Below are 22,222 nucleotides of genomic sequence, written 5' to 3'. Positions count from 1 at the left end.
TAAACACACACACTGAGCTGTCATTAAACACACACACACTTACCTGTCATTAATAAACACACACACACTGAGCTGTCATTAAACACACACACACTTACCTGTCATTAAACACACACACTCAGCTGTCATTAAACACACACACTGAGCTGTCATTAAACACACGCTGAGCTGTCATTAAACACACACACTGAGCTGTCATTAAACACACCCACATTGTGCTGTCATTAAACACACCCACATTGAGCTGTCATTAAACACACCCACATTGAGCTGTCATTAAACACACACACTGAGCTGTCATTAAACACACCCACATTGAGCTGTCATTAAACACACACACACTGAGCTGTCATTAAACACACCCACATTGAGCTGTCATTAAACACACCCACATTGAGCTGTCATTAAACACAGACACACACTGAGCTGTCAGTAAATACAGACACACACTGAGCTGTCATTAAACACACACACACCTTGAGCTGATGTCTGACAGAGTGGCAGTCTGCGTTTAGGTAGAGTACCAGGGTCTCCTCCTCGTTTATAGAGCAGGAGTGTGTTGGGGCGCAACACACACACAACCCATTCTCCACCTGCAAAACACACACAGAGAATTAACACACACACATCCCCCCCCCCACACACACACCTACTTTCCACAGGGCTGTGTGCACCTCTCTGATTCAGATGTGTTGGGTTATATGTGGAAGACACATTTTGGTTGAATGCGTTCAGTGGTGCAACCCATTTCCCCTTTCCCTACATACCTGGCAGGTGAGGAGTGACTTGACCATCTGTGCGTTCTGACAGGAGAGCATGGATCCAGCCAGACTAAGGATGACACACACAGCAGACAGCAGCATGAAGAGGGACACCTGGAGAGGGAGACATGGGGAGGACACGCAGGGGGTCAGAGAACTACACATGGGATGAGTAACCTTGCCTGTGACCTAAATACTTGTTCTAGCTGCCTATAGGCTGTAGCTCGGTGGGCTCGGTGTGCAGATGACCTGTGTTCCAATCAGGTAGCAGGTTGGTCAGTTACATACACACGCACAAACATACACACGCACAAACACACACACACGCACAAACATACACACGCACAAACATACACACGCACAAACACACACACGCACAAACATACACACGCACAAACATACACACGCACAAACATACACACGCACAAACACACACACGCACAAACATACACACGCACAAACATACACACGCACAAACATACACACGCACAAACATACACACGCACAAACATACACACGCACAAACACACACACGCACAAACACACACGCACAAACACACACACACACGCACAAACACACAGACACGCACAAACACACACACACACACGCACAAACACACACACACGCACAAACATACACACGCACAAACACACACACACGCACAAACACACACACACACGCACAAACACGCACAAACACACACACACACACCATAGACATATAAATAGACACTTGTGTACTACTCACCACCAGAGTGAGTGGTCTTCTCCATGAGATAAGTCCAACTAACCCTGATGCCACAACCTAAGAACAACACACAAATTACAGTAAGGAAAATACATTCATCAATTATAATATCTGAACACAATCAACCACAGCCTGGAAATATGGAATCATTTCAATATTCAAGAGGTTTCTTCTCCATGAATCCTTTCCTCCATCTGCACTCCATCTCCATCTGACAGAGACATTCTCCATATTACTTTCACCTATAAAACAGCCTTCTGTCTTTTCAGGGGTGAGTTTCACATTCAGATGTAGGATCTTCATTTGAGACAGTTTGGTGCAGTTTGGACAATAATCCTGCTGCAAAAGGAAATGTGAATTATTATGTGAATTATAATTTGCGGATATTTTTGTAGGGGTTGATACATTTTCAGTTAGGGGCAAATCAAGCCAGAAATTTCAAAGTGGAAAAACTCAAAGACACTACAAGTTTGCATTTTATGCTTCGCATGAAATAGTGATCAAATGAAGTCCTCCCCATCTGTAAAATATAAATCTATTCTTTTGCATTACGATCATGTTCCTCCATTGCATAATGATATTTAGGTCTCCAGAATAGTCCCTCCTTATCAGTGCAGATGAAGGAAAGGTAGTGATTCAGCCCATTTAGAGATGCTCCCACAGGATACTCACAAAGAAGCCGGCCCAGAAGGGGCAGGACTGTCGGACGCGGGCTGAGGATGTGAAGGCCATGCTGGTGAAGGAGAAGGCCAGGACCATGGCCCCCAGGCCCAGGTGGCACAGCCCCAGGTACAGCAGCAGTTTGGCCCCACCCTGACGGCCAGACATGCCCCGGCAGCTATCTGACCAGCCCCTAGACCCAGAGGCTGACACTACACTGCTGGAGTCTGACGGGGGTGGCATGGCTGGTGTGTGTGGACAGTGGTGAGCCTGTGTATGTGTGGAGAGTGGTGAGCCTGTGTATGTGTGCGTGTGTGTAAGCCTATATGCGGTGTGTGTGTGTGTAAAAGAGAGATGGAGAGTTTGTTGCTTTAAAAAAAATCACCCCCTTTTCACTTTGGCCCTGGGTTGTCAATTGGCAGATGACAAAGCCGTTGTGCAATAATCCCCAAGGTTCGATCCTGACGCGCCACAATGCGGTTTCCAAAAACTCTCAACTCAGAAGACTGGGCTATTTAGCATATGAAAAGAGCAATAGCTGCTTAGCAGCTGTATATTGTGTATATGTCCTATTGCATCTGCACCCCAGACAAACTTCAACATGTTCACGTGAGGGGAAAAATAAGAAAAATACCTAGGGCTAATCTTTGAGAACCTGAATGCATTTACGACACACAGCTCCGTTCTGTTCCTCTGTCTCCATATATCTATCTACCTCCTAAGGCCCATAGCATTGCGGTGGGCGGAGCCCCGAGGCCGCAGTCCTGTAGCAGCACCGGTTATTAAGCACCAGATATCCCGTTGTTTCTACCGTAATGAGAAACCATATGTATTGTGTGGCGGTGATTGGGTCTGGATCTTGTCAAGGTGACGAGGAACAAGCATCGAAACAAGGCCCGAGTTGTCCTGTCCTCACGAAGGTCCGACTACCGGACCTATCTGAAGGATGAGAGAGATAGCTCTTGATCAGATCTTAATCGGTCCGGTCGGCAAACTGTTCAGGTTAAGAAATTACTTAAATCCGTCGAAAGTAAACGTAAATAAATGATAGAAAGTCCATCCTCCTTGAGCCGTCGGCACGTTTGTGCTGTTTTCATTTGCTATTCCTCCTCTTTCCATATTTTACCTCCATGGGAGTTTTGCGGTGGACCACACAAACTCAACCCCATCTGTCCTCTTCTCTCTTCCCTGCAGCAGTCACGCGGGCCTCCCGTTCTGCTCGTGTATATCCCGGACATCTACCTCACTGCACCGAATTATACGTCACACACACACCTCAAGCGATCGGTTCCAGGTTCACACACATCCGTTTCCCAAGTCTAAGAGCCTTGCTGATGATCATTCTTCTCTTTCCCGTTCACCATCACCCCATCCCTCCATTCTCTCTCCTTCACCATAGAGGCAAAAGAAAGGAATGCCTAGTGTTTGTAAACCGACACGTCGTCATGTGACGAAAAGGCACGCCAGACGCGCGTGGAGGATGCGGCAAAGCCCGCGTGTCCTGGTGCTGATGCTGCGAGGGAGGGGCATCCACCTTCAAGGTTTACTGCAGCCAGCCAATCAGATAGGATTTCACTGCACTGTGAGGCCTCCAGGAAGTTTGTAGTCCCAGGACTATAGGCAGTTGTAGTTCACTATTATACACGTCTCACACTATAGGACTGTCTGTATGTTACATTATGTTTCACTTTGGTTCCATCCTCATCTCTTATATAGGCCTATACATACCAGGGGGAAGAATGGGGAGGGGCTCAACAAGAACATTTATGTAAGCCATTAAAGGACACATTATGCCCAGCTGGTATTGTCATAGTGTAAAAATGCAGCAATGCTCTTCAGGGGGGGCTGTTAGATTTATTCATGGAACTGTGAAGGTTTGGAGAGTGGGAGACAATGCACTGATTCCTGTAAGCTGAGATACGCTATTTTAGTGGGAGAGACAAGAGTGATGCACCAAAATGCAATTCACTCTGAGAAAATTCAAGTATAATCCTACAAAATAGAAGGGTTCTTTTTGACAGTCTTTTATTGAATAGGCTAAGCAGCGCGTATGTAGAATAGTATACATTGGTCATAAGATAATTGATCATAAGATAATTGATCAGATAAGGAATGGTGGATAGGGTGAACATGTGTGTGAAGGAAAAGAGGAAAGGTGAGGGAGGGGACAGTGAGATATCAGAGTAAAAACACACAGGGTGCATCATCTCAATAGTCTGGAGTAGCTTCTTCCCCTTGTCTTCTTCCCAGTGGAAGCCACTTTAGAGAATTGAAATGAACCCATAGACAGAGACGCTTGCTGGCACAGTAATGATTATGTAGTGTCTGGCATGGGAGGATACATCATTCCTTCCTTCAGAGTAATCACTGATCTAACACGTTTGGATTGGTGAGAGTATCGAGGTGGAAGTCTTGTCCAATCACAGTACAGTAAATGATATATGGAGAGATATATTTGCAAATCTATCCAGTAGTACATCAGTGATTACCTCCAGGGGTGCATTGGACCAGGGCCCTGGTCTGTCTGAAAGAGGAAGGAAGGGTGTTTCTTTTTTAACAAAGCTGTTGAACAGGTGCATGAGATAAAGGGTCAGTATGTCTATCAGATCAGAAAGGGTCAGTATGTCTATCAGATCAGAAAGGGTCAGTATGTCTATCAGATCAGAAAGGGTCAGTATGTCTATCAGATCAGAAAGGGTCAGTATGTTTATCAGATCAGAAAGGGTCAGTATGTCTATCAGATCAGAAAGGGTCAGCATGTCTATCAGATCAGAAAAGGTCAGTATGTCTAACAGCAAAAAAGAGAACATCTCATCCCTCTATGTCCAACTCTCATCAGCATCATTCCATCCCTGTCTCTATGACACTTGCTTTACTGTTTTTGTTCCCTTGCTTCATCTATCCATCTCATTCTCTCATCACTCCTCTCCTCTCATATTGTACTTCCCCGTCTCCCTCTTCCACATCCTCAGTCCATCCATGTACCACACTTTATGTAGTAGAAGAATAGTTTACAACAGGCACAACCCAGATAACTCATCTTTACGTAGTGTGGAAAACACAGGCAAAATTACAATTCAGGGTGAACTATCCCTTTAAGAGCATAATGTACCATCACCATAGTTACAGCATATAGATCTAAACTCCCGTCACTCTCTAGAATGCCCCCTGTGCTCCTCCTAAACACTATGAGCTGCTATGAACATAGAAATAAAACAAATGGAAATGAATGTCTGTGTGTTGTCCTAATTTAAATTCTTTGGCTATGACACTGAAAAGTGATTCTATGTCAGCGGTGCACAACTCAGGTCCTCTAGGGTCCCCATTATGGTAGTAGTTACCTTTAATGTTACAGTAATACCTGCTGCTTTTTGACCTGGTCTCTCCATCAGGAACTCATTTCCATCCGAGGAGCCCAGTGATTACACTCTCCAGACAATCTACTGTTACATCAACTGTTCAATCAAAAAGAAAGAATGTGATTGGCAGTTTGACCGAAAGGTCACTTGTTAATGTTCCTGGTTAATCAAGGAAAAATAATTCCTCTGACATAGAGAGATAGAATGAAACACAGCAGACTCTTGTTCCATTAAGGAGCTGTGCACCACTACTCTACAGTGTGAAGTCCAGAGCCATGGGATTAGAGTTCAGAAAACTCCGTTTGGGATTTAGAATTTGATCGACCACCATGTTGGTTCCAAAAAATCTAGTTCAACAGATCATTGGAGAAGGAATTCATTTTGGAACGTTGTCTCATGGAACATGTGGAGCCAACATGGAAGACATTTTCCTTACCTCTGAATGGCTCTGGTGGAGTGTAAACATACCATGTCAATCAGTCAGTCACCAAGACAACAAAGCCATTGCAGGAGATTGAAGACAGTTGATAAAAAACATGTTTTGGTTGAAATCAAGGTGGTGTTCATCCTATTCTTTAAACAAACCACTGGATATTCCTCTGTAAAATGCCCTTGGACCACCTCAACATAGTTACATGGTCATTAAAAGTGCAATCCAGAAGTTTGCTTTCTGGTCAAAAAAAGTGTAGTTAGCACTTTTTAAAGGGGAAGTAAATGAAAACATATTTTTTCAAGTCAATAGTTGATGAAATTGATCTTGTTGCCACAGGGGACAGAGAACTTGTGGATTGCGCCTTTGAAACCCTTTCCTTTGCAATAATATTGTTCCTATATGTGATAGTTCCCTCAGGCAACGAAGAGTCAGCCAGGACAGGCCAGCTCTGCCTCTACAGTAGGAGACATTTGGAGGATTTCTTCTCAGCGTTGGTGATTTTGACCTCGCGACCTGTGGGGCCCGGCTTCTTGCTGGACTTCAGTAGAATATCTCGAGCCAAAGCCATAAAAGACTACAGAGAGGCAGGAAGAGGTGGAGGGAGAGAGGGGCAGAGAAAGGGTAACAGTAGGTGAGAGGGGGTATGGGGATTATTAGGCTGTGTGGCACATGTAACCTGTATGAAAAGGACAACATATCACCCATATTCCCCATGTGAAATGCATAATAAAGGACCAGATAAAGACAGACTCTGATTGAATAAAGGACAACATATCACCCATATTCCCCATGTGAAATGCATAATAAAGGACCAGATAAAGACAGACTCTGTGATTGAATAAAGGACAACATATCACCCATATTCCCCAAGTGAAATGCATAATAAAGGACCAGATAAAGACAGACTCTGTGATTGAATAAAGGACATAAATATAATATCTAAAATAACATATTTATCTCACCTCATCAACATTGATGCTGGCCTTTGCACTGGTCTCAAAGAATCTGATCCCATGATCCTTTGCCAGCTGTCAACAACAGAAGACAAGTGTGATTACAGCAGGATATGATGTCACTTCCCTCTCCTAATCAGCAGAGTTTATGCCACGTTCAAAACAAATGGGAACTCAGAAAAATACGAGGTCAAATCACGACGTCAGTGATCTTCAGCTTGAAAAGTCGGAGCTCTTCTCCCTCAATGATCCACACATCCATTCATCCATCACTAACATCTGCACATCAGTGTCAATATCATTGAAAGAAAACACTTCATAATCAAAACAATGATCATAAAAAAATGGTCGAGGCTCACCTTTTCCCCCGTTTCCTTGGATACCTTCCTCTTGGCCTCAATGTCACACTTGTTAGCTAGCAACATCCGGCTGACCCCCGCTGATGCATTCTGGGGGATAAAAGATAGGGAGTTGGCATCCATCGCATCCATTTTATATTCCAATGATGTATCCCCCAACTCCTGCCCTTAGTTCTGCCTCCCCAAGCACCCTCTAGGAGAGGCTTTAATTCAGCTCTAAATTGGAGCCACATCTTGGTTCAGATGGGGAATCATGAACTCATTTCAAAATGTTCACTTTGAACTGTTATCTTTGTTAACGCTGCAAACAAAATTAAACAAATGTAAACATGTTTCTGGGAGTGCAGTTGTATGCCCCGTTATTCACTAAAGGCACCCCCTTAGAAAACAGACTAACATCTAGTCTCAATGTAACCCTTGTTACTGTGGTTTATAGATGGCAATAAGAAGTCTGGTCAATCAGAATAATGTCCTGTGCAGTCATTCCATAAGACTGTCTGTCTAGGGGTTGTTTAATGTCCTGGGTCATTCCATAAGACTGTCTGTCTAGGGGTTGTTTAATGTCCTGTACAGTCATTCCATAAGACTGTCTGTCTAGGGGTTGTTTAATGTCCTGTACAGTCATTCCATAAGACTGTCTGTCTAGGGGTTGTTTAATGTCCTGTACAGTCATTCCATAAGACTGTCTGTCTAGGGGTTGTTTAATGTCCTGTGCAGTCATTCCATAAGACTGTCTGTCTAGGGGTTGTTTAATGTCCTGTACAGTCATTCCATAAGACTGTCTGTCTAGGGGTTGTTTAATGTCCTGTACAGTCATTCCATAAGACTGTCTGTCTAGGGGTTGTTTAATGTCCTGTACAGTCATTCCATAAGACTGTCTGTCTAGGGGTTGTTTAATGTCCTGTACAGTCATTCCATAAGACTGTCTGTCTAGGGGTTGTTTAATGTCACTGTACAGTCATTCCATAAGACTGTCTGTCTAGGGGTTGTTTAATGTCACTGTGCATAATGGCTGATTCATCTAAAGAATGTTAACATGTTTCTATAATGAGGACCAGGACTGTGCTTCCAATGTCAGTGGAGAAACAGCTACATCATTTCTGCTCCTCGTGCTTTTTTAAAAGTCATCCATCACTGACCAAGGAATAAGGAAACAATGGTATGAGACCCTCTGGTGGTGTTGCTCATGTCTCATTTTAATGTTTCAAATCCTTCCTAGAGGCCTGAGAAAACGCTGCCCTCAGTTTCTTTCTGGCCTGTGTCATGTCTTGTCCCTTCCCTCTTTCACAACAGTCAGTATGTCGTGTTCCCCTGTCAACAGTCAGTCTGTGTTCCCCTGTCAACAGTCAGCCTGTGTTTCCCTGTCAACAGTCAGTCTGTGTTTCCCTGTCAACAGTCAGTCTGTGTTCCCCTGTCAACAGTCAGCCTGTTTCCCTGTCAACAGTCAGCCTGTTTCCCTGTCAACAGTCAGCCTGTGTTTCCCTGTCAACAGTCAGCCTGTGTTTCCCTGTCAACAGTCAGCCTGTGTTCCCCTGTCAACAGTCAGTCTGTGTTCCCCTGTCAACAGTCAGTCTGTGTTTCCCTGTCAACAGTCAGCCTGTGTTTCCCTGTCAACAGTCAGTCTGTGTTTCCCTGTCAACAGTCAGTCTGTGTTTCCCTGTCAATAGTCAGTCTGTGTTCTCATGTCAACAGTCAGTCTGTGTTTCCCTGTCAACAGTCAGCCTGTGTTTCCCTGTCAACAGTCAGTCTGTGTTTCCCTGTCAACAGTCAGTCTGTGTTCTCATGTCAACAGTCAGTCTGTTCTCCTGTCAACAGTCAGTCTGTTCTCCTGTCAACAGTCAGTCTGTTCTCCTGTCAACAGTCAGTCTGTGTTCTCCTGTCAACAGTCAGTCTGTGTTCTCATGTCAACAGTCAGTCTGTGTTCTCATGTCAACAGTCAGTCTGTGTTCTCATGTCAACAGTCAGTCTGTGTTCCCCTGTCAACAGTCAGTCTGTGTTCCCGTCAACAGTCAGTCTGTGTTCCCCTGTCAACAGTCAGTCTGTGTTCCCGTCAACAGTCAGTCTGTGTTTCCCTGTCAACAGTCAGTCTGTGTTCCCCTGTCAACAGTCAGCCTGTTTCCCTGTCAACAGTCAGCCTGTTTCCCTGTCAACAGTCAGCCTGTGTTTCCCTGTCAACAGTCAGCCTGTGTTTCCCTGTCAACAGTCAGCCTGTGTTCCCCTGTCAACAGTCAGTCTGTGTTTCACTGTCAATAGTCAGTCTTTGTTCTCATGTCAACAGTCAGTTTGTGTTTCCCTGTCAACAGCCAGTCTTCGTGTTTCCCTGTCAACAGCCAGCTTCGTGTTTCCCTGTCAACAGCCAGCCTTCGTGTTTCCCTGTCAACAGCCAGCCTGTGTTTCCCTGTCAACAGTCAGCCTGTGTTTCCCTGTCAACAGTCAGCCTGTGTTTCCCTGTCAACAGTCAGTCTGTGTTCCCCTGTCAACAGTCAGTCTGTGTTCCCCTGTCAACAGTCAGTCTGTGTTCCCCTGTCAACAGTCAGTCTGTGTTTCCCTGTCAACAGTCAGCCTGTGTTTCCCTGTCAACAGTCAGTCTGTGTTGCCCTGTCAACAGTCAGTCTGTGTTTCCCTGTCAATAGTCAGTCTGTGTTCTCATGTCAACAGTCAGTCTGTGTTTCCCTGTCAACAGTCAGCCTGTGTTTCCCTGTCAACAGTCAGTCTGTGTTTCCCTGTCAACAGTCAGTCTGTGTTCTCATGTCAACAGTCAGTCTGTTCTCCTGTCAACAGTCAGTCTGTTCTCCTGTCAACAGTCAGTCTGTTCTCCTGTCAACAGTCAGTCTGTGTTCTCCTGTCAACAGTCAGTCTGTGTTCTCATGTCAACAGTCAGTCTGTGTTCTCATGTCAACAGTCAGTCTGTGTTCTCATGTCAACAGTCAGTCTGTGTTCTCATGTCAACAGTCAGTCTGTGTTCCCCTGTCAACAGTCAGTCTGTGTTCCCGTCAACAGTCAGTCTGTGTTCCCCTGTCAACAGTCAGTCTGTGTTCCCGTCAACAGTCAGTCTGTGTTCCCGTCAACAGTCAGTCTGTGTTTCCCTGTCAACAGTCAGTCTGTGTTCCCCTGTCAACAGTCAGCCTGTGTTTCCCTGTCAACAGTCAGTCTGTGTTCCCCTGTCAACAGTCAGTCTGTGTTACCCTGTCAACAGTCAGTCTGTGTTCCCCTGTCAACAGTCAGTCTGTGTCCCCTGTCAACAGTCAGTCTGTGTTCCCCTGTCAACAGTCAGTCTGTGTTTCCCTGTCAACAGTCAGTCTGTGTTCCCCTGTCAACAGTCAGTCTGTGTTGCCCCGTCACCTCCTTGATGCTCTTCATCCAGTTCTGAATGTTCTCGTAGGACTTCTCGTCTGTGATGTCATACACCAGGATGATGCCCTGAGAGATCACGGGAGACACGAGTCAGACAAAAATAAAACATTGTGCAATTCAAAATCAACCTCATGGATGTAAGAAATTTGATACTAATAGTTTCAGTCATAATCTTACACCCATAATGTTCTCTCATATTTTCAAAGGTGAAGAGAGAGAGAAGGGCCGTTTATGCCTGGTGCTAAGATGCCCCTTTTGTCCTGATCTTGTCCACATTCTGATTGTCCTCACAGTTTTAGACAGGTGTAGATGATTAAATCACTTGTGATCTGATTGAGAGAGAGTTGAGAGACTCACCATAGCTCCTCTGTAGTAGGCTGTAGTGATGGTCTTAAACCTCTCCTGCCCTGCTGTGTCCCTGAAAACACAATACATTAGGGAAAATGTTTCACCTTCTTCAAAAAGTAGCTCTTTGAACAACCTGGAGTACAGATGTAGGATCTTAATTTGAGCCAGTTCGCTACAACAGGAAAATAATCCTGCAGCATCAATAAATGGGAATTATTATGTGGATTATAATTAATGGACATTTTTGTAGGGGTTGATATGATTTACCCTTATGGAAAATGTGTCTGAAATTTCAAAGTGGAAATTACACATTTTAGAACCCTTTTTAAAAATCAAATACACTACAAGTTTGCATTTCATACTTTGCAGGAAGATTCTCAGCAACAAAAGCGTGATCAAATTAAGATCCGACATCTGTAGTAAGCACTGAAACTACTGCAGATGTGTCTGTTCTTTCTCTACACATTTCCTGTTTTTCTAATGCAGCACCCAATTCAAAGAGTACACTGTTTACACATACATATCCAGAGCGATACAGCCTTTACACACATGTATCCAGCATATCATTTATCCACGCTTCTGCAAAAACATTACGCTATGGTCACACTAATGTTCTCACAGCACAGAACGTAGAAGTTCCCCACCTACACACTAAGCTATGGTCAGCAAAGGAGGTTGGTGGCAGCTTAAATTGGGGAGGACAGGCTCGTTCTAATGACTGGAGCGGAATAAGTGGAACGGTAACATCAAACACATGGTTTCCATGGTTTCCAGGTGTTTGGTGCCATTCCATTTGCTCCGTTCATGCCATTCTCCCCTCAGTAGCCTCCTGTGATGGTCAGTACGGCATATCCCCCCCTAACGGCTCAAGTCAGGATTTGGGGAGGTTAACCTGATCCTGTATCAAAGGACAACTTCTACCAGGGGTGTGGAATCCACAGAGATAAGACATGCGTATGTTTTATGCCAATTCAATAAACTCTTTATGGCTGCTTCAGACTTCATGTCTGACTTTATGATAACTCACTGGCATTCACTGACAGATAAAACATAGGTGAAGTCATAGCCTAGACCAAAGGCCTTGCCAGTCAATGTCTCAGTGTACTCAGTGACATATGCCAGATATACACTATATATAAAAAAGTATGTGGACATCTCTTCTAAAATTAGTGGGTTTGGCTATTTCAGCCACACCCATTGCTGACAGGTGTATAAAAATCGAGCACACCGCCATGCAATCTCCATTGACAAACATTGGCAGTAGAATGGCCTTACTGAAGAGCTCAGTGACTTTCAACGTGGTCAGTTCGTGCTAGAACTGCCCAAGTCAACTGTAAGTGCTGTTACTGTGAAGTGGAAACGTCTAGGAGCAACAACGGCTCAGCCATGAAGTGGTAGGCCACAAAAGCTCACTGAACGGGACTGCTGAGTGTTGAAGCACGTACCGTGTAAAAATTGTCTGTTGTAACACTCACTACCAAGTTCCAAACTGCCTCTGCATAAGAACTGTTAATCGGGAGCTTGATGAAATGGGTTTCCATGGCCGAACAGACTCACACAACCTCCATGCGTAATGCCAAGTGTTAGCTAGAGTGGTGTAAAGCTCGCTGCCATTGGACTCTGGAGCAGTGGAAACATGTTCTCTGGAACGATGAATCACGCTTTACCATCTGGCAGTCCAAGCGACAAATCTGGGTTTGGCTGATGCCACGACAAAGCTACCTGCCTCAATGCATAGTGCAAACTGTACAGTTTGGCTGATGCCACGACAAAGCTACCTGCCTCAATGCATAGTGCCAACTGTACAGTTTGGCTGATGCCACGACAAAGCTACCTGCCTCAATGCATAGTGCAAACTGTACAGTTTGGCTGATGCCACGACAAAGCTACCTGCCTCAATGCATAGTGCCAACTGTACAGTTTGGTGGAGGAGGAATAATGATCTGGGGCTGTTTTTCGTGGTTCGGGTTAGGCCCCTTGTTAGGCTCCTTAGTTCCAGTGAAGGGAAATCTTAACACTACAGCATACAATGACATTTTGGACGATTCTGTGCTTCCAACTTTGTGGCAACAGTTTGGGGGAAGGCCCTTTCCTGTTTCAGCATGACAAAGCCCCTGTGCACAAATCCAGGTCCATACAAAAATGGTTTGTCGAGATTGGTGTGTTTGAACTTGACTGGCCTGCACAGAGCCCTGACCTCAAACCCCATATTAATACCCATGAATCTGGAATGAGATGTTCAACGAACAGGTGCCCACATGCTTTTGGTCACCGCGAGCCACCAGACAAGCTAAATGCCCTTTATGCTCGCTTCGAGGCAAGCAACACTGAAGCATGCATGTGAGCACCAGCTGTTCCAGATGACTGTATGATCACGCTCTCCGTAGCCGATGTGAGCAAGACCTTTAAACAGTTCAACATTCACAAGGCCGCAGGGACAGATGGATTACCAGGACGTGTACTCAAAGCTTTACCAACTGGCAAGTGTCTTCACTGACATTTTTAACCTCTCCCTGGCAGTCTGTAATACTTACACGTTTGAAACAGACCACCATAGTCCCTGTGACCAAGAAAGCGAAGGTAACCTGCCTACATGAATACCGCCCCATAGCACTCATTTCGGTAGCCATGAAGTGCTTTGAAAGGCTGGTCATGGCTCACATCAACACCATCATGCCAGAAACCCTAGACCCACTCCAATTCGCATACCACCCCAACAGATCCACAGATGATGCAATTTCTATTACACTCCACAGTGCCCTTTCCCACCTGGACAAATGGAACACATGTGAGAATGCTATTCATTGACTACAGCTCAGCGTTCAACACCAGTGACCAAAAAAGCTAATCACTAGCTAAGGACCCTGGGAATAAACACTTCCATCTGCAACTGGATCCTGGACTTCCTGACGGGCCACCCCCAGGTGGTAAGGGTAGGCAACAACACATCTGCCATGTTGATTCGCAACACTGAGGCCCCTCAGGGTGCATGTTGAGTCCCCTCCTGTACTCCCTGTTCACCCACGACTGCGTGGCCAAGCACGACTCCAACACCATCATTAAGTTTGCTGACGACACAACAGTGGTAGGCCTGATCACCGACAACGATGAGACAGCCTATAGGGAGGAGTTCAGAGACCTGGCAGTGTGGTGCCAGAAGAACAACCTCTCTCTCAATGTGAGCAAGACAAAGGAGCTGAACGTGGACTATAGGAAAAGGAGGGCCAAGCAGGCCCCCGATAACATCGACGGGACTGAAGTGGAGCTGGTCGAGAGTTTCAAGTTCATTGGTGTCCACATCACAACAAACTATCATGGTCCAAACACACCAAGACAATTGTGAAGAGGGCACGACAACACCTTTTCGGCATGGGTCCCCAGATCCTCAATAAGTTCTACAGCTGCACCCTCGGGCAGCAGGTAGCCTAGTGGTTAGAGCGTTGGACTTGTAACTGAAAGGTTGCAAGATTGAATCCCCGAGCTGACAAGGTAAAAATCTGTCCCTGAACAAGGCAGTTAACCCACTGTTCCTAGGCCGTCATTGAAAATAAGAATTTGTTCTTAACTGACTTGCCTAGTAAAATAAAGGTCAAATAAAAAAAATCAAGAGCATCCTGACCAGTTGCATCACCGCCTGGTACGGCAACTGCTCAGCATCTGACCGTAAGGCGCTACAAAGGGTAGTATGTACATCACTGGGGCCAAGCTTCCTGACATCCAGGACCAATATACTAGGTGTGTCAGAGGAAGGCACAAAAAATGGTCAACAACTCCAGTCACCCAAGTCATAGACTGTTCTCTCTGCTACCGCACGGCAAGTCTAGGACCAAAAGGCTCCTTAACAGGTTCTACCCCCAAGCCTGCTGAACAACTCATCAAACAGCCACCTGGACTAACTCCATTGTTGGTTAAGGGCTTGTAAGTAAGCATTTCACGGTATTTGATTTGATTTTGATTTGTAGTGTAAATTGCAGCTATTGCATACTGGGTTGCATGTCTTTAGTCTGACAAGACGAATAAGATCAAAATCTTGCATTCCTAAATGGACCTTTCATTCTTTCTTTGTCTGGATCCTCTTCTCTTACCAGACTTGCAGTTTGACTTTCTTTCCCTCCACGTCTATCGTCTTTACTTTAAAGTCGATGCCTGAAGAAAGGATGGGATGATGACAGAGAGAGGGGAGGGAGGAGGTCGACAGGAAGGGAGGGAAGACAATGAGTTCAATTCCCACACACATTGCAGCAGATATAGGTCATGCCAATTAAACCATTTTGACATGCATGGAGGGTGAGACAGGCATTCTCAATTCATCAAACCTTCACTGGGATAGTAATGTCTGTCTAGCTCTGCCCCATTCTGCCATATATATATACACACACACACACATACACACACACACACACACACACACACGGTCTCTGGGTTTGTTATTATCTGGGTTTCCTGCAGGACAGGGACGGAGAGAGAGGACAGAGAAGATGGGCGTCTTAAACTGTGAATTCCAAGGGAGGACTACCATTTTTCTGCTAATGAGAGACTGAAAAGAGATAGGAGAGATAGGAGGAATGGGGGTGGGTGGACCCTCTGGGTAAAGTGAGGGAGGGGAGAGGGGGATATGGAGAAGATATAGAAACAGCAGTACAGCAACAATGTAGGTGAACTACAATAGGGATATCAGATTGAGCTATAGGAAGACAGCGATAGAGACGTGTAGAGACATGAACACAGAACTGGAAACGTGAGATAACTGCGTGGTGAAAGTGACAAGGACTTGGCATTATATGTTGCTGACATAATGGTGCCTAAATCAGCAATGACGAATTTAAAGGGTTGCTGAATATTTTTGGGCCGATTAGGCTATAACCGATTAAATGAGATTTCGTAGAGCTAGGCTACATACCGATAGTTGATATGTAGGTTGAGTTGAAGTTGTCCTCAGCAAATCGAATAATCAGACATGTTTTCCCCACTCCACTATCTCCGATGAGTAATAATTTGAAAAGGAAGTCGTACTTCTTCGCCATAATGTTTTAACGTTTTTGGTGAATTATCAGAAACTACGACCTTTTACAAAACCAGTACACTTTCCAATGTTCTTCTTACACTTATGTGTAACGAGGTTAACAAATGCCTTAAAAAGTATTGCTCGACATACACAAAGGTCAAAATTACACTCTCATTTCTCCTGGGGAGTTTCTGCTTTTCTTTAGCATAAAATCCGCTTGTTTTCCCTTTCCCTTGAAAACTGTCACCGCTAAATACGGTTCTCCCCCAATGTCTCTTTTGGTCCGAGAAAAATAAGAACGCCACAAGTTTAAAAAAGAAAGTTGGAACAAACGCTTCTGCACTTCAATGGGCTATACAATTCTACAGCGCCGCAAAGCTTTGTTAAAATCCATTTATCAAGCCAAAATGTCAAGTTATTTTCTTCCAAAGGCCGATTAACATACACCCATTCCACACAAACAGGGCTAAATTTTCGCCCCAAAACTTTCTCCTGCCGAAGTTCACGTAGGATTACGTAGAGAGGGAGAGGTTCAGTTATTACAGTGGAGGGAACAGACTGAAATGGGACTGCAGGAATGGCCGATACTGCTTATAGACAGCAGAGGGCGCTCGACCATATGAATGAAGTCAATGGTTATAGCTGTATTATAGAGCCCCATGTACTGAAAAATGTCATAATATCTCTGAATATGTGTATCCTTAGTACCAAATTTATTTTTCGTGGATAAAACAACGAGTAACAAACACGATTTGACTGACAATTAAATGAAGAGATGAGGTGGATGAGAAATACAAAATTGAATGTCTCTATTAAAAATTAAGTGGTCTCTCCCTCACACTGCGAGAGAAATCTAACAAAATCAAATGTGCCAGTAAGGCTAGTTATAGATGGCGCTAAACAAAACCTCTCTGTGTGTAGACCTGTGTGATTTGGAAGAAAGAGTTGACCTCACAAACATGGCCTCCTTTGCCTCGCCTCCTTGACACGTAATGGCGACAAAACACTTCCGGCCCCCGCTCTTCGGCCCGTTCATTTATTAACTGTCAACTTCCGGTTGATCCTTCTTTTCGGCAACGGCTACAAACTCGCCAACATGCCAGTAAGTGCGCACACAGGCAATATAACCCTTGCTTCATCCTTGGGAATTTTGTTTGAGCGGGACATGACCACATCCATCGATGTATTACAACTTTGCAAATATTCCGATGTATTTATATTCGGGATTATTCAACCAATGGATATCTAGTACAATCTTAAACTGCGTGCCAAGCGCGTGCTATGGTCTGCTGAATTGAAGCAATATGGCGGCGTACATGCAATAGAAAGCATGGACGGACATGTAACTAGCTAACTAGTTCGATGTTTAGTGATTGTTTCTAAGCATTTGACAGCGCTTGTACACGATGCAGTTTGACTACTTATGCGCATTCCGTGACTTATGTTTGATAGTAGACGTACGCAGCCTTTAGTTAAACAAGCTAACGTTAAAAACGGTAGGCTAGCCAGTACTGAAGTTACTAGCCCGGCGTTTACCCGAACATTTGTCAAATGTTTTTGATTATACTAACTTATGTACACATTCTGTATGGACATTGTTTTAACTTGTTAGCTAGCTAGATTATCAAATAAACTTTCCCATCTGCATTGTCTAAGATGGCCACCCTCTGGTTTCTCTTTCAGCTCGCAAAGGACTTGTTGCACCCAACCTCAGAGGAGGAGAAGAGGAGTCACAAGAAGAAGCGTCTTGTACAGAGCCCTAACTCATATTTTATGGACGTCAAATGTCCAGGTTAGTGTGTCCCTGTAGTTTAGCTAGAAGTGATTCCACGGCTCAGATCACACCAAACGCAGCCGTCATTGTAAATGTGTTCCTAACTGACTATACTTTTTAAAATGTTTAAATACGTTATTAACCAAACTGACCATGGGTTAGTATCTAGGGATGTGGGACCATATTCAACTGACAGGTCATTGGTTTGCCTGTCTTCAGTAAAACTGGTCAGTCCACCAAAGGGAGAGTTTGCATGGCCAATGGAAACTCGATGTGATCCAGTGTGGCTCGGTTGGTAGAACATGGTGCTTTCAACGCCAGGGTTGTGGGTTTGATTCCCACAGGGGAACAGTACGTGCTCTTCTGTAAGTTGTCAGCTAAATGACTTAAATGTAAATCTAGTCTGGTGGTTATTAATTACTGAGACTGACTTGTTTCTAGAGGGATGTGTAGCGACTTGCCTTTGTGTTGCCCATTCATTGTCTCCAGAGTGAATGAGGTGTCAACCAAGGCATACAGTAACCGTGTGGTTGTCTTTTTTTGGAAAGGAGTCTCCACTGATTCCTTTCAATAACTGCAAGAACACAACAGTAATTAGAACATCATTTATGTGTGATTTGTTGGGACTGAAAACACGAGTAGGTCTCGTTCAGGACATTGAGGTGAATGTTAATGTCTGAACTGTTCTCTCTACAGGATGCTATAAGATCACGACAGTGTTCAGTCACGCCCAGACGGTCGTCCTGTGTGTCGGATGCTCCACAGTCCTGTGTCAACCTACAGGGGGTAAAGCACGCCTCACAGAAGGTACTATATTACACACACCCAGCCTTCCAGTGTCCAGGATGGGAAAATACTGTTGGACATAATTGATGCCTTTATGTGTTGCCCATTCATTGTCTCCAGAGTGAATGAGGTGTCAACCAAGGCATACAGTAACCTTGTGGTTGTCTTTTGTTTGGAGTCTCCACTGATTCCTTTCAATAACTAACTGCAAGAACACACTAGTATACAGAAATAATACTCTGTTCTGTTTCTAGTTGTAAGTCTGACCTGCCACTCTTTAGGATCATGCCATGGGATGTCAAATTAAACTCCTTTTTGTTTTCCAGTTGAAAATGTAGTTTTTTTTCATACTTTACTGACTATGACCCAAATAATTTTTTTTTTTTTTTTTCAGTAGTCCCCATTGAAGCATGACCCTTGACCAGCTCAGCTGGCTTGTGTTCACCACAGCTCAGGTTGGCAGTGTTTTTAAGGCTAGGAATGGCCAGGGACCTCACAATATTATCATAACAATACTTAGAGGAAAATTCCACCCAAAACCATTTACAGTGCTACTTAACTGTGGACAAATGTTTCATTTTGGAAATCTGTCTCGGCTCAAGTTGACTACAAAATCCACAATGCAAAGCTCTGTAGCTGGCTCGCAAACTTATCTAAACGCAACACCAAAGTCAATACCAGCATATGAAGTTGTTAGTTAGCTGTGTAATCACCGAAACAAACTGCACTATCAATTTAGGAGTCTACTATCTCACCATTTTCAACCTGCAGATCGATGTGCCTCATCGTAGAGTTTGACATTCACAGCAGCACCATGGACTGAAATGTGTAATTTAACAATGTAAGAAAATTGCAAAAATGTGATAAATGGCTCACTCAAGAAGACACTTCTCCCCGTATTACAATCTAAAAGTCATATTCCCATTAGCCTCCCACTACCCTGGAACTTATCAGTGCTACATCATACTGGCCTGAATGACAATAGCTCAGGTGCACATGAAATGACAGAACATCACCCAGATATGCAAAAAAACACATTCAAAATGGGTGAATCTTTATTAGGATTTGACGTTAAACATTTCTCACTATATGATCTGTGCTGTTGCCAGGTGGAACCTATTCCCTGTATTGTTTGCTTAGTGACAGCGGTGCTATATACCGTTTCCTGGATCACCAGTCTGTCTGTCCTAATGTTAATGGTTGGCATGCATTGAGTTCCGTTTATGTCCACACCAGACACGCAGGTTGAAATATCAAAACTAACAATATACTAAGATAAACGCAACATGTGTTGGTCCCATGTTTCATGAGCTGGAATAAAAGATCCCTGTCGGTGAGCATTACACAGGTTCCCAATGTGCAGTTTTGCCACAGATGTCTGGAGTTGAGGGAGTGTGCAATTGGCGTGCTGACTGCAGGAATATCCACCAGAGAATTTAAAGTTTCTCTACCATAACCTGCCTCCAATGTCGTTTTAAGAGAATTTGGCAGTACATCCAATCGCCCTCACAACAGCAGACCACGTATGGCGTCGTGTGGATGAGCAGTTTGCTGATGTCAACGTTGTGTACAGAGTGCCACAGGGTTACGTTATGGGCAGGAATAAGCTACGAACACAATTGCATTTTAAATGCGCAGAAATAGCATGACGAGATCCATTTTTTTAATAGTTCTTAGACCCTCGTCTAAGAACTATACAGATGCATATCTGTATTCCCAGTCATGTGAAATTAATTTATTTTAATTGACTGATTTCCTCATGAACTAATTCAATAAAAATAAAAAAAATCAGGTCAAAACAAAACATTTAGCTTGCTGTTGTGAGGCAATTTGTCCTGGGAGATGAACATTGGGTTATTTTACCTGAAATGCACATGGTCCTTTATTTCTGGATCTTTATAGAATATTGACCAATTTTGAGTTGCGCACAATCGTGTGTTCTCTACTCTGACAATCCACAGATAAAAGGGGAAACCTAGTTAGTTTCTAGTCATCTCTCCTTCTGTGGACTTTGTCGGTTGGCAACCAACTTTAAAGTGCATTACCACCACCGACTGGACCTTTTGTTCATATTTCAATAATCAACGAGGAGATGGGAGAGGCGAGGACTTGCAGCGCGTCAAGCATCAAAAATAGAACCAAGTTTATTTTAGCGCCTGGCTACGCAGACACGCATGCAGTTTAGATTAAATTATTGAATAACCGCTAGGCTGTCTGTCTGGCCATATCAATAGTTAGCTATCCTTGTCTCCTTCCCCCATTGGGCTGTCAGTCTGGCCTTAACAATAAAAAATAGTTTGACCTCTCTCCCTACCATATAAAAGTTAAATCTGTCTGGGACCATAACTAACTCTGTGTTTCACCCAGGATGCTCATTCAGGAGGAAACAGCACTAGACTCTCAGCAATGGAGCTTGTTGGACCGAGAGACCCAAGGGAGGAGAGACGAGTGACCCTGCTCAGGAAGTGACAACGCGAGAAGAAAAGTGGAGATGAAACTGAAGAGGAAACTGGTGTTGAGCTCTGCTTTGTGTATGTAGAGAGAGAACGTCCCCTGGCATGATAACACCACTCCACCGGTCTCTCACTTAATAAAGTTTAGCTTTTTCGTTAAAGAATCCAGTTTACTTGTCTGTCTTTGATCCAGGTGTCAAATATGTTTGACTCTTATTAGAAAACAACATGGTGTCATGTGGGGAATGTATGCTTGTCCTACATCTATGCCTGAACAACTACCTAGAGACCCTGTTCAAGTAGACCCACTGTTCTTAAATCAGCGGTGTCACTCATTCCATGGAGGACCTAGGGTCTGCTGTTTTTTCCCTTTCAAATAAGACCTAAATGACCAGGCGAGGACATTAACTTACTAATCAGTGACCTTAATTCAAACAAGTACAAGGGAGGCGAGACCCGACAGACACTCGTCCCCCTGGAATGAGTTTGACACCTGTGCCTTAACGCAACACACTGACAACGTTTGGCAGGAAATTGTTTAGTTGGAAGGTTTCAACATGGATCATTCACAGGGCTGTTAGTGTCACCGTGTGCTCCAGAGCCAGTTGCGTCGGCGGATGATCCTTTCTGTGTCTGGAGACGAGGGTCTGATCCAGGGAGAGAAATGCACCGTCCTGCTGCATTCCACTGGAGAACACACAACCCTTCCTAAAACTGCTGCATTCCACTGGAGAACACACACCAGCTTAGACACAACCCTTCCTAAGACTGCTGCATTCCACTGGAGAACACACACCAGCTTAGACACAACCCTTCCTAAGACTGCTGCATTCCACTGGAGAATACACACCAGCTTAGACACAACCCTTCCTAAGACTGCTGCATTCCACTGGAGAACACACACCAGCTTAGACACAACCCTTCCGCATTCCACTGGAGAATGCTTAGACACAACCCTTCCTAAGACTGCTGCATTCCACTGGAGAACACACACCAGCTTAGACACAACCCTTCCTAAGACTGCTGCATTCCACTGGAGAATACACACCAGCTTAGACACAACCCTCCATAAGACTGCTGCATTCCACTGGAGAACACATACCAGCTTAGACGCAACCCTTCCTAAGACTGCTGCATTCCACTGGAGAATACACACCAGCTTAGACGCAACCCTTCCTAAGACTGCTGCATTCCACTGGAGAACACACACCAGCTTAGACAACCCTTCC

At 44.4% G+C, this 22,222-nt stretch overlaps 3 protein-coding genes, 2 non-coding genes and 1 pseudogene across 5 annotated transcripts in view; 3 read left to right on the top strand and 3 right to left on the bottom strand.

Moving 5' to 3' along the window:
• The window catches only part of LOC115126801 (protein ENTREP3-like), a 15,955-nt gene extending 12,392 nt beyond the window's left edge, over positions 1-3,563 (bottom strand). The window contains exons 1-4 of the mRNA XM_065006483.1: positions 2,182-3,563; positions 1,510-1,566; positions 768-875; positions 477-593 (exon numbers count right to left, since the gene is read on the bottom strand). Of these exons, the coding sequence (XP_064862555.1) occupies positions 477-593; positions 768-875; positions 1,510-1,566; positions 2,182-2,412 (513 nt within the window). The 5' untranslated portion in view covers positions 2,413-3,563. The remainder of the gene's footprint in view (positions 1-476; positions 594-767; positions 876-1,509; positions 1,567-2,181) is intronic.
• A 614-nt stretch (positions 3,564-4,177) lies between these two features.
• Positions 4,178-16,515, bottom strand: LOC115126803 (ras-related protein Rab-13). Its single transcript, XM_029656447.2, has 7 exons — positions 15,876-16,515; positions 15,061-15,121; positions 10,985-11,045; positions 10,616-10,693; positions 7,274-7,363; positions 6,924-6,989; positions 4,178-6,535 (listed from the first exon to the last, which is right to left on the bottom strand). Exons 1-7 carry the CDS (start codon positions 15,997-15,999, stop codon positions 6,416-6,418), a joined length of 600 nt encoding a protein of 199 aa, XP_029512307.1. The 5' UTR covers positions 16,000-16,515; the 3' UTR covers positions 4,178-6,415.
• A 457-nt stretch (positions 16,516-16,972) lies between these two features.
• Positions 16,973-21,157, top strand: LOC135559513 (small ribosomal subunit protein eS27-like; annotated as a pseudogene).
• Positions 18,213-18,347, top strand: LOC135570346 (small nucleolar RNA SNORA13). The gene has a single exon (XR_010463521.1). It is a non-coding gene; the product is annotated as a small nucleolar RNA SNORA13 (small nucleolar RNA).
• LOC115126805 (small nucleolar RNA SNORA13) lies at positions 18,628-18,759 on the top strand. Its single transcript, XR_010463522.1, has one exon. It is a non-coding gene; the product is annotated as a small nucleolar RNA SNORA13 (small nucleolar RNA).
• The window catches only part of LOC115115186 (nuclear pore membrane glycoprotein 210-like), a 107,712-nt gene continuing 106,437 nt past the window's right edge, over positions 20,948-22,222 (bottom strand). Inside the window, exon 40 of the mRNA XM_065006480.1 lies at positions 20,948-22,221. Within this exon, the coding sequence (XP_064862552.1) occupies positions 21,577-22,221 (645 nt within the window). The 3' untranslated portion in view covers positions 20,948-21,576. The remainder of the gene's footprint in view (position 22,222) is intronic.

The sequence above is a fragment of the Oncorhynchus nerka genome, linkage group LG3, assembly GCF_034236695.1.
Source record: "Oncorhynchus nerka isolate Pitt River linkage group LG3, Oner_Uvic_2.0, whole genome shotgun sequence".
Lineage (NCBI taxonomy): Eukaryota > Metazoa > Chordata > Actinopteri > Salmoniformes > Salmonidae > Oncorhynchus > Oncorhynchus nerka.
Note: the sequence above shows the minus strand (reverse complement) of the source record. Positions and strands in the feature narration are given on the sequence as shown.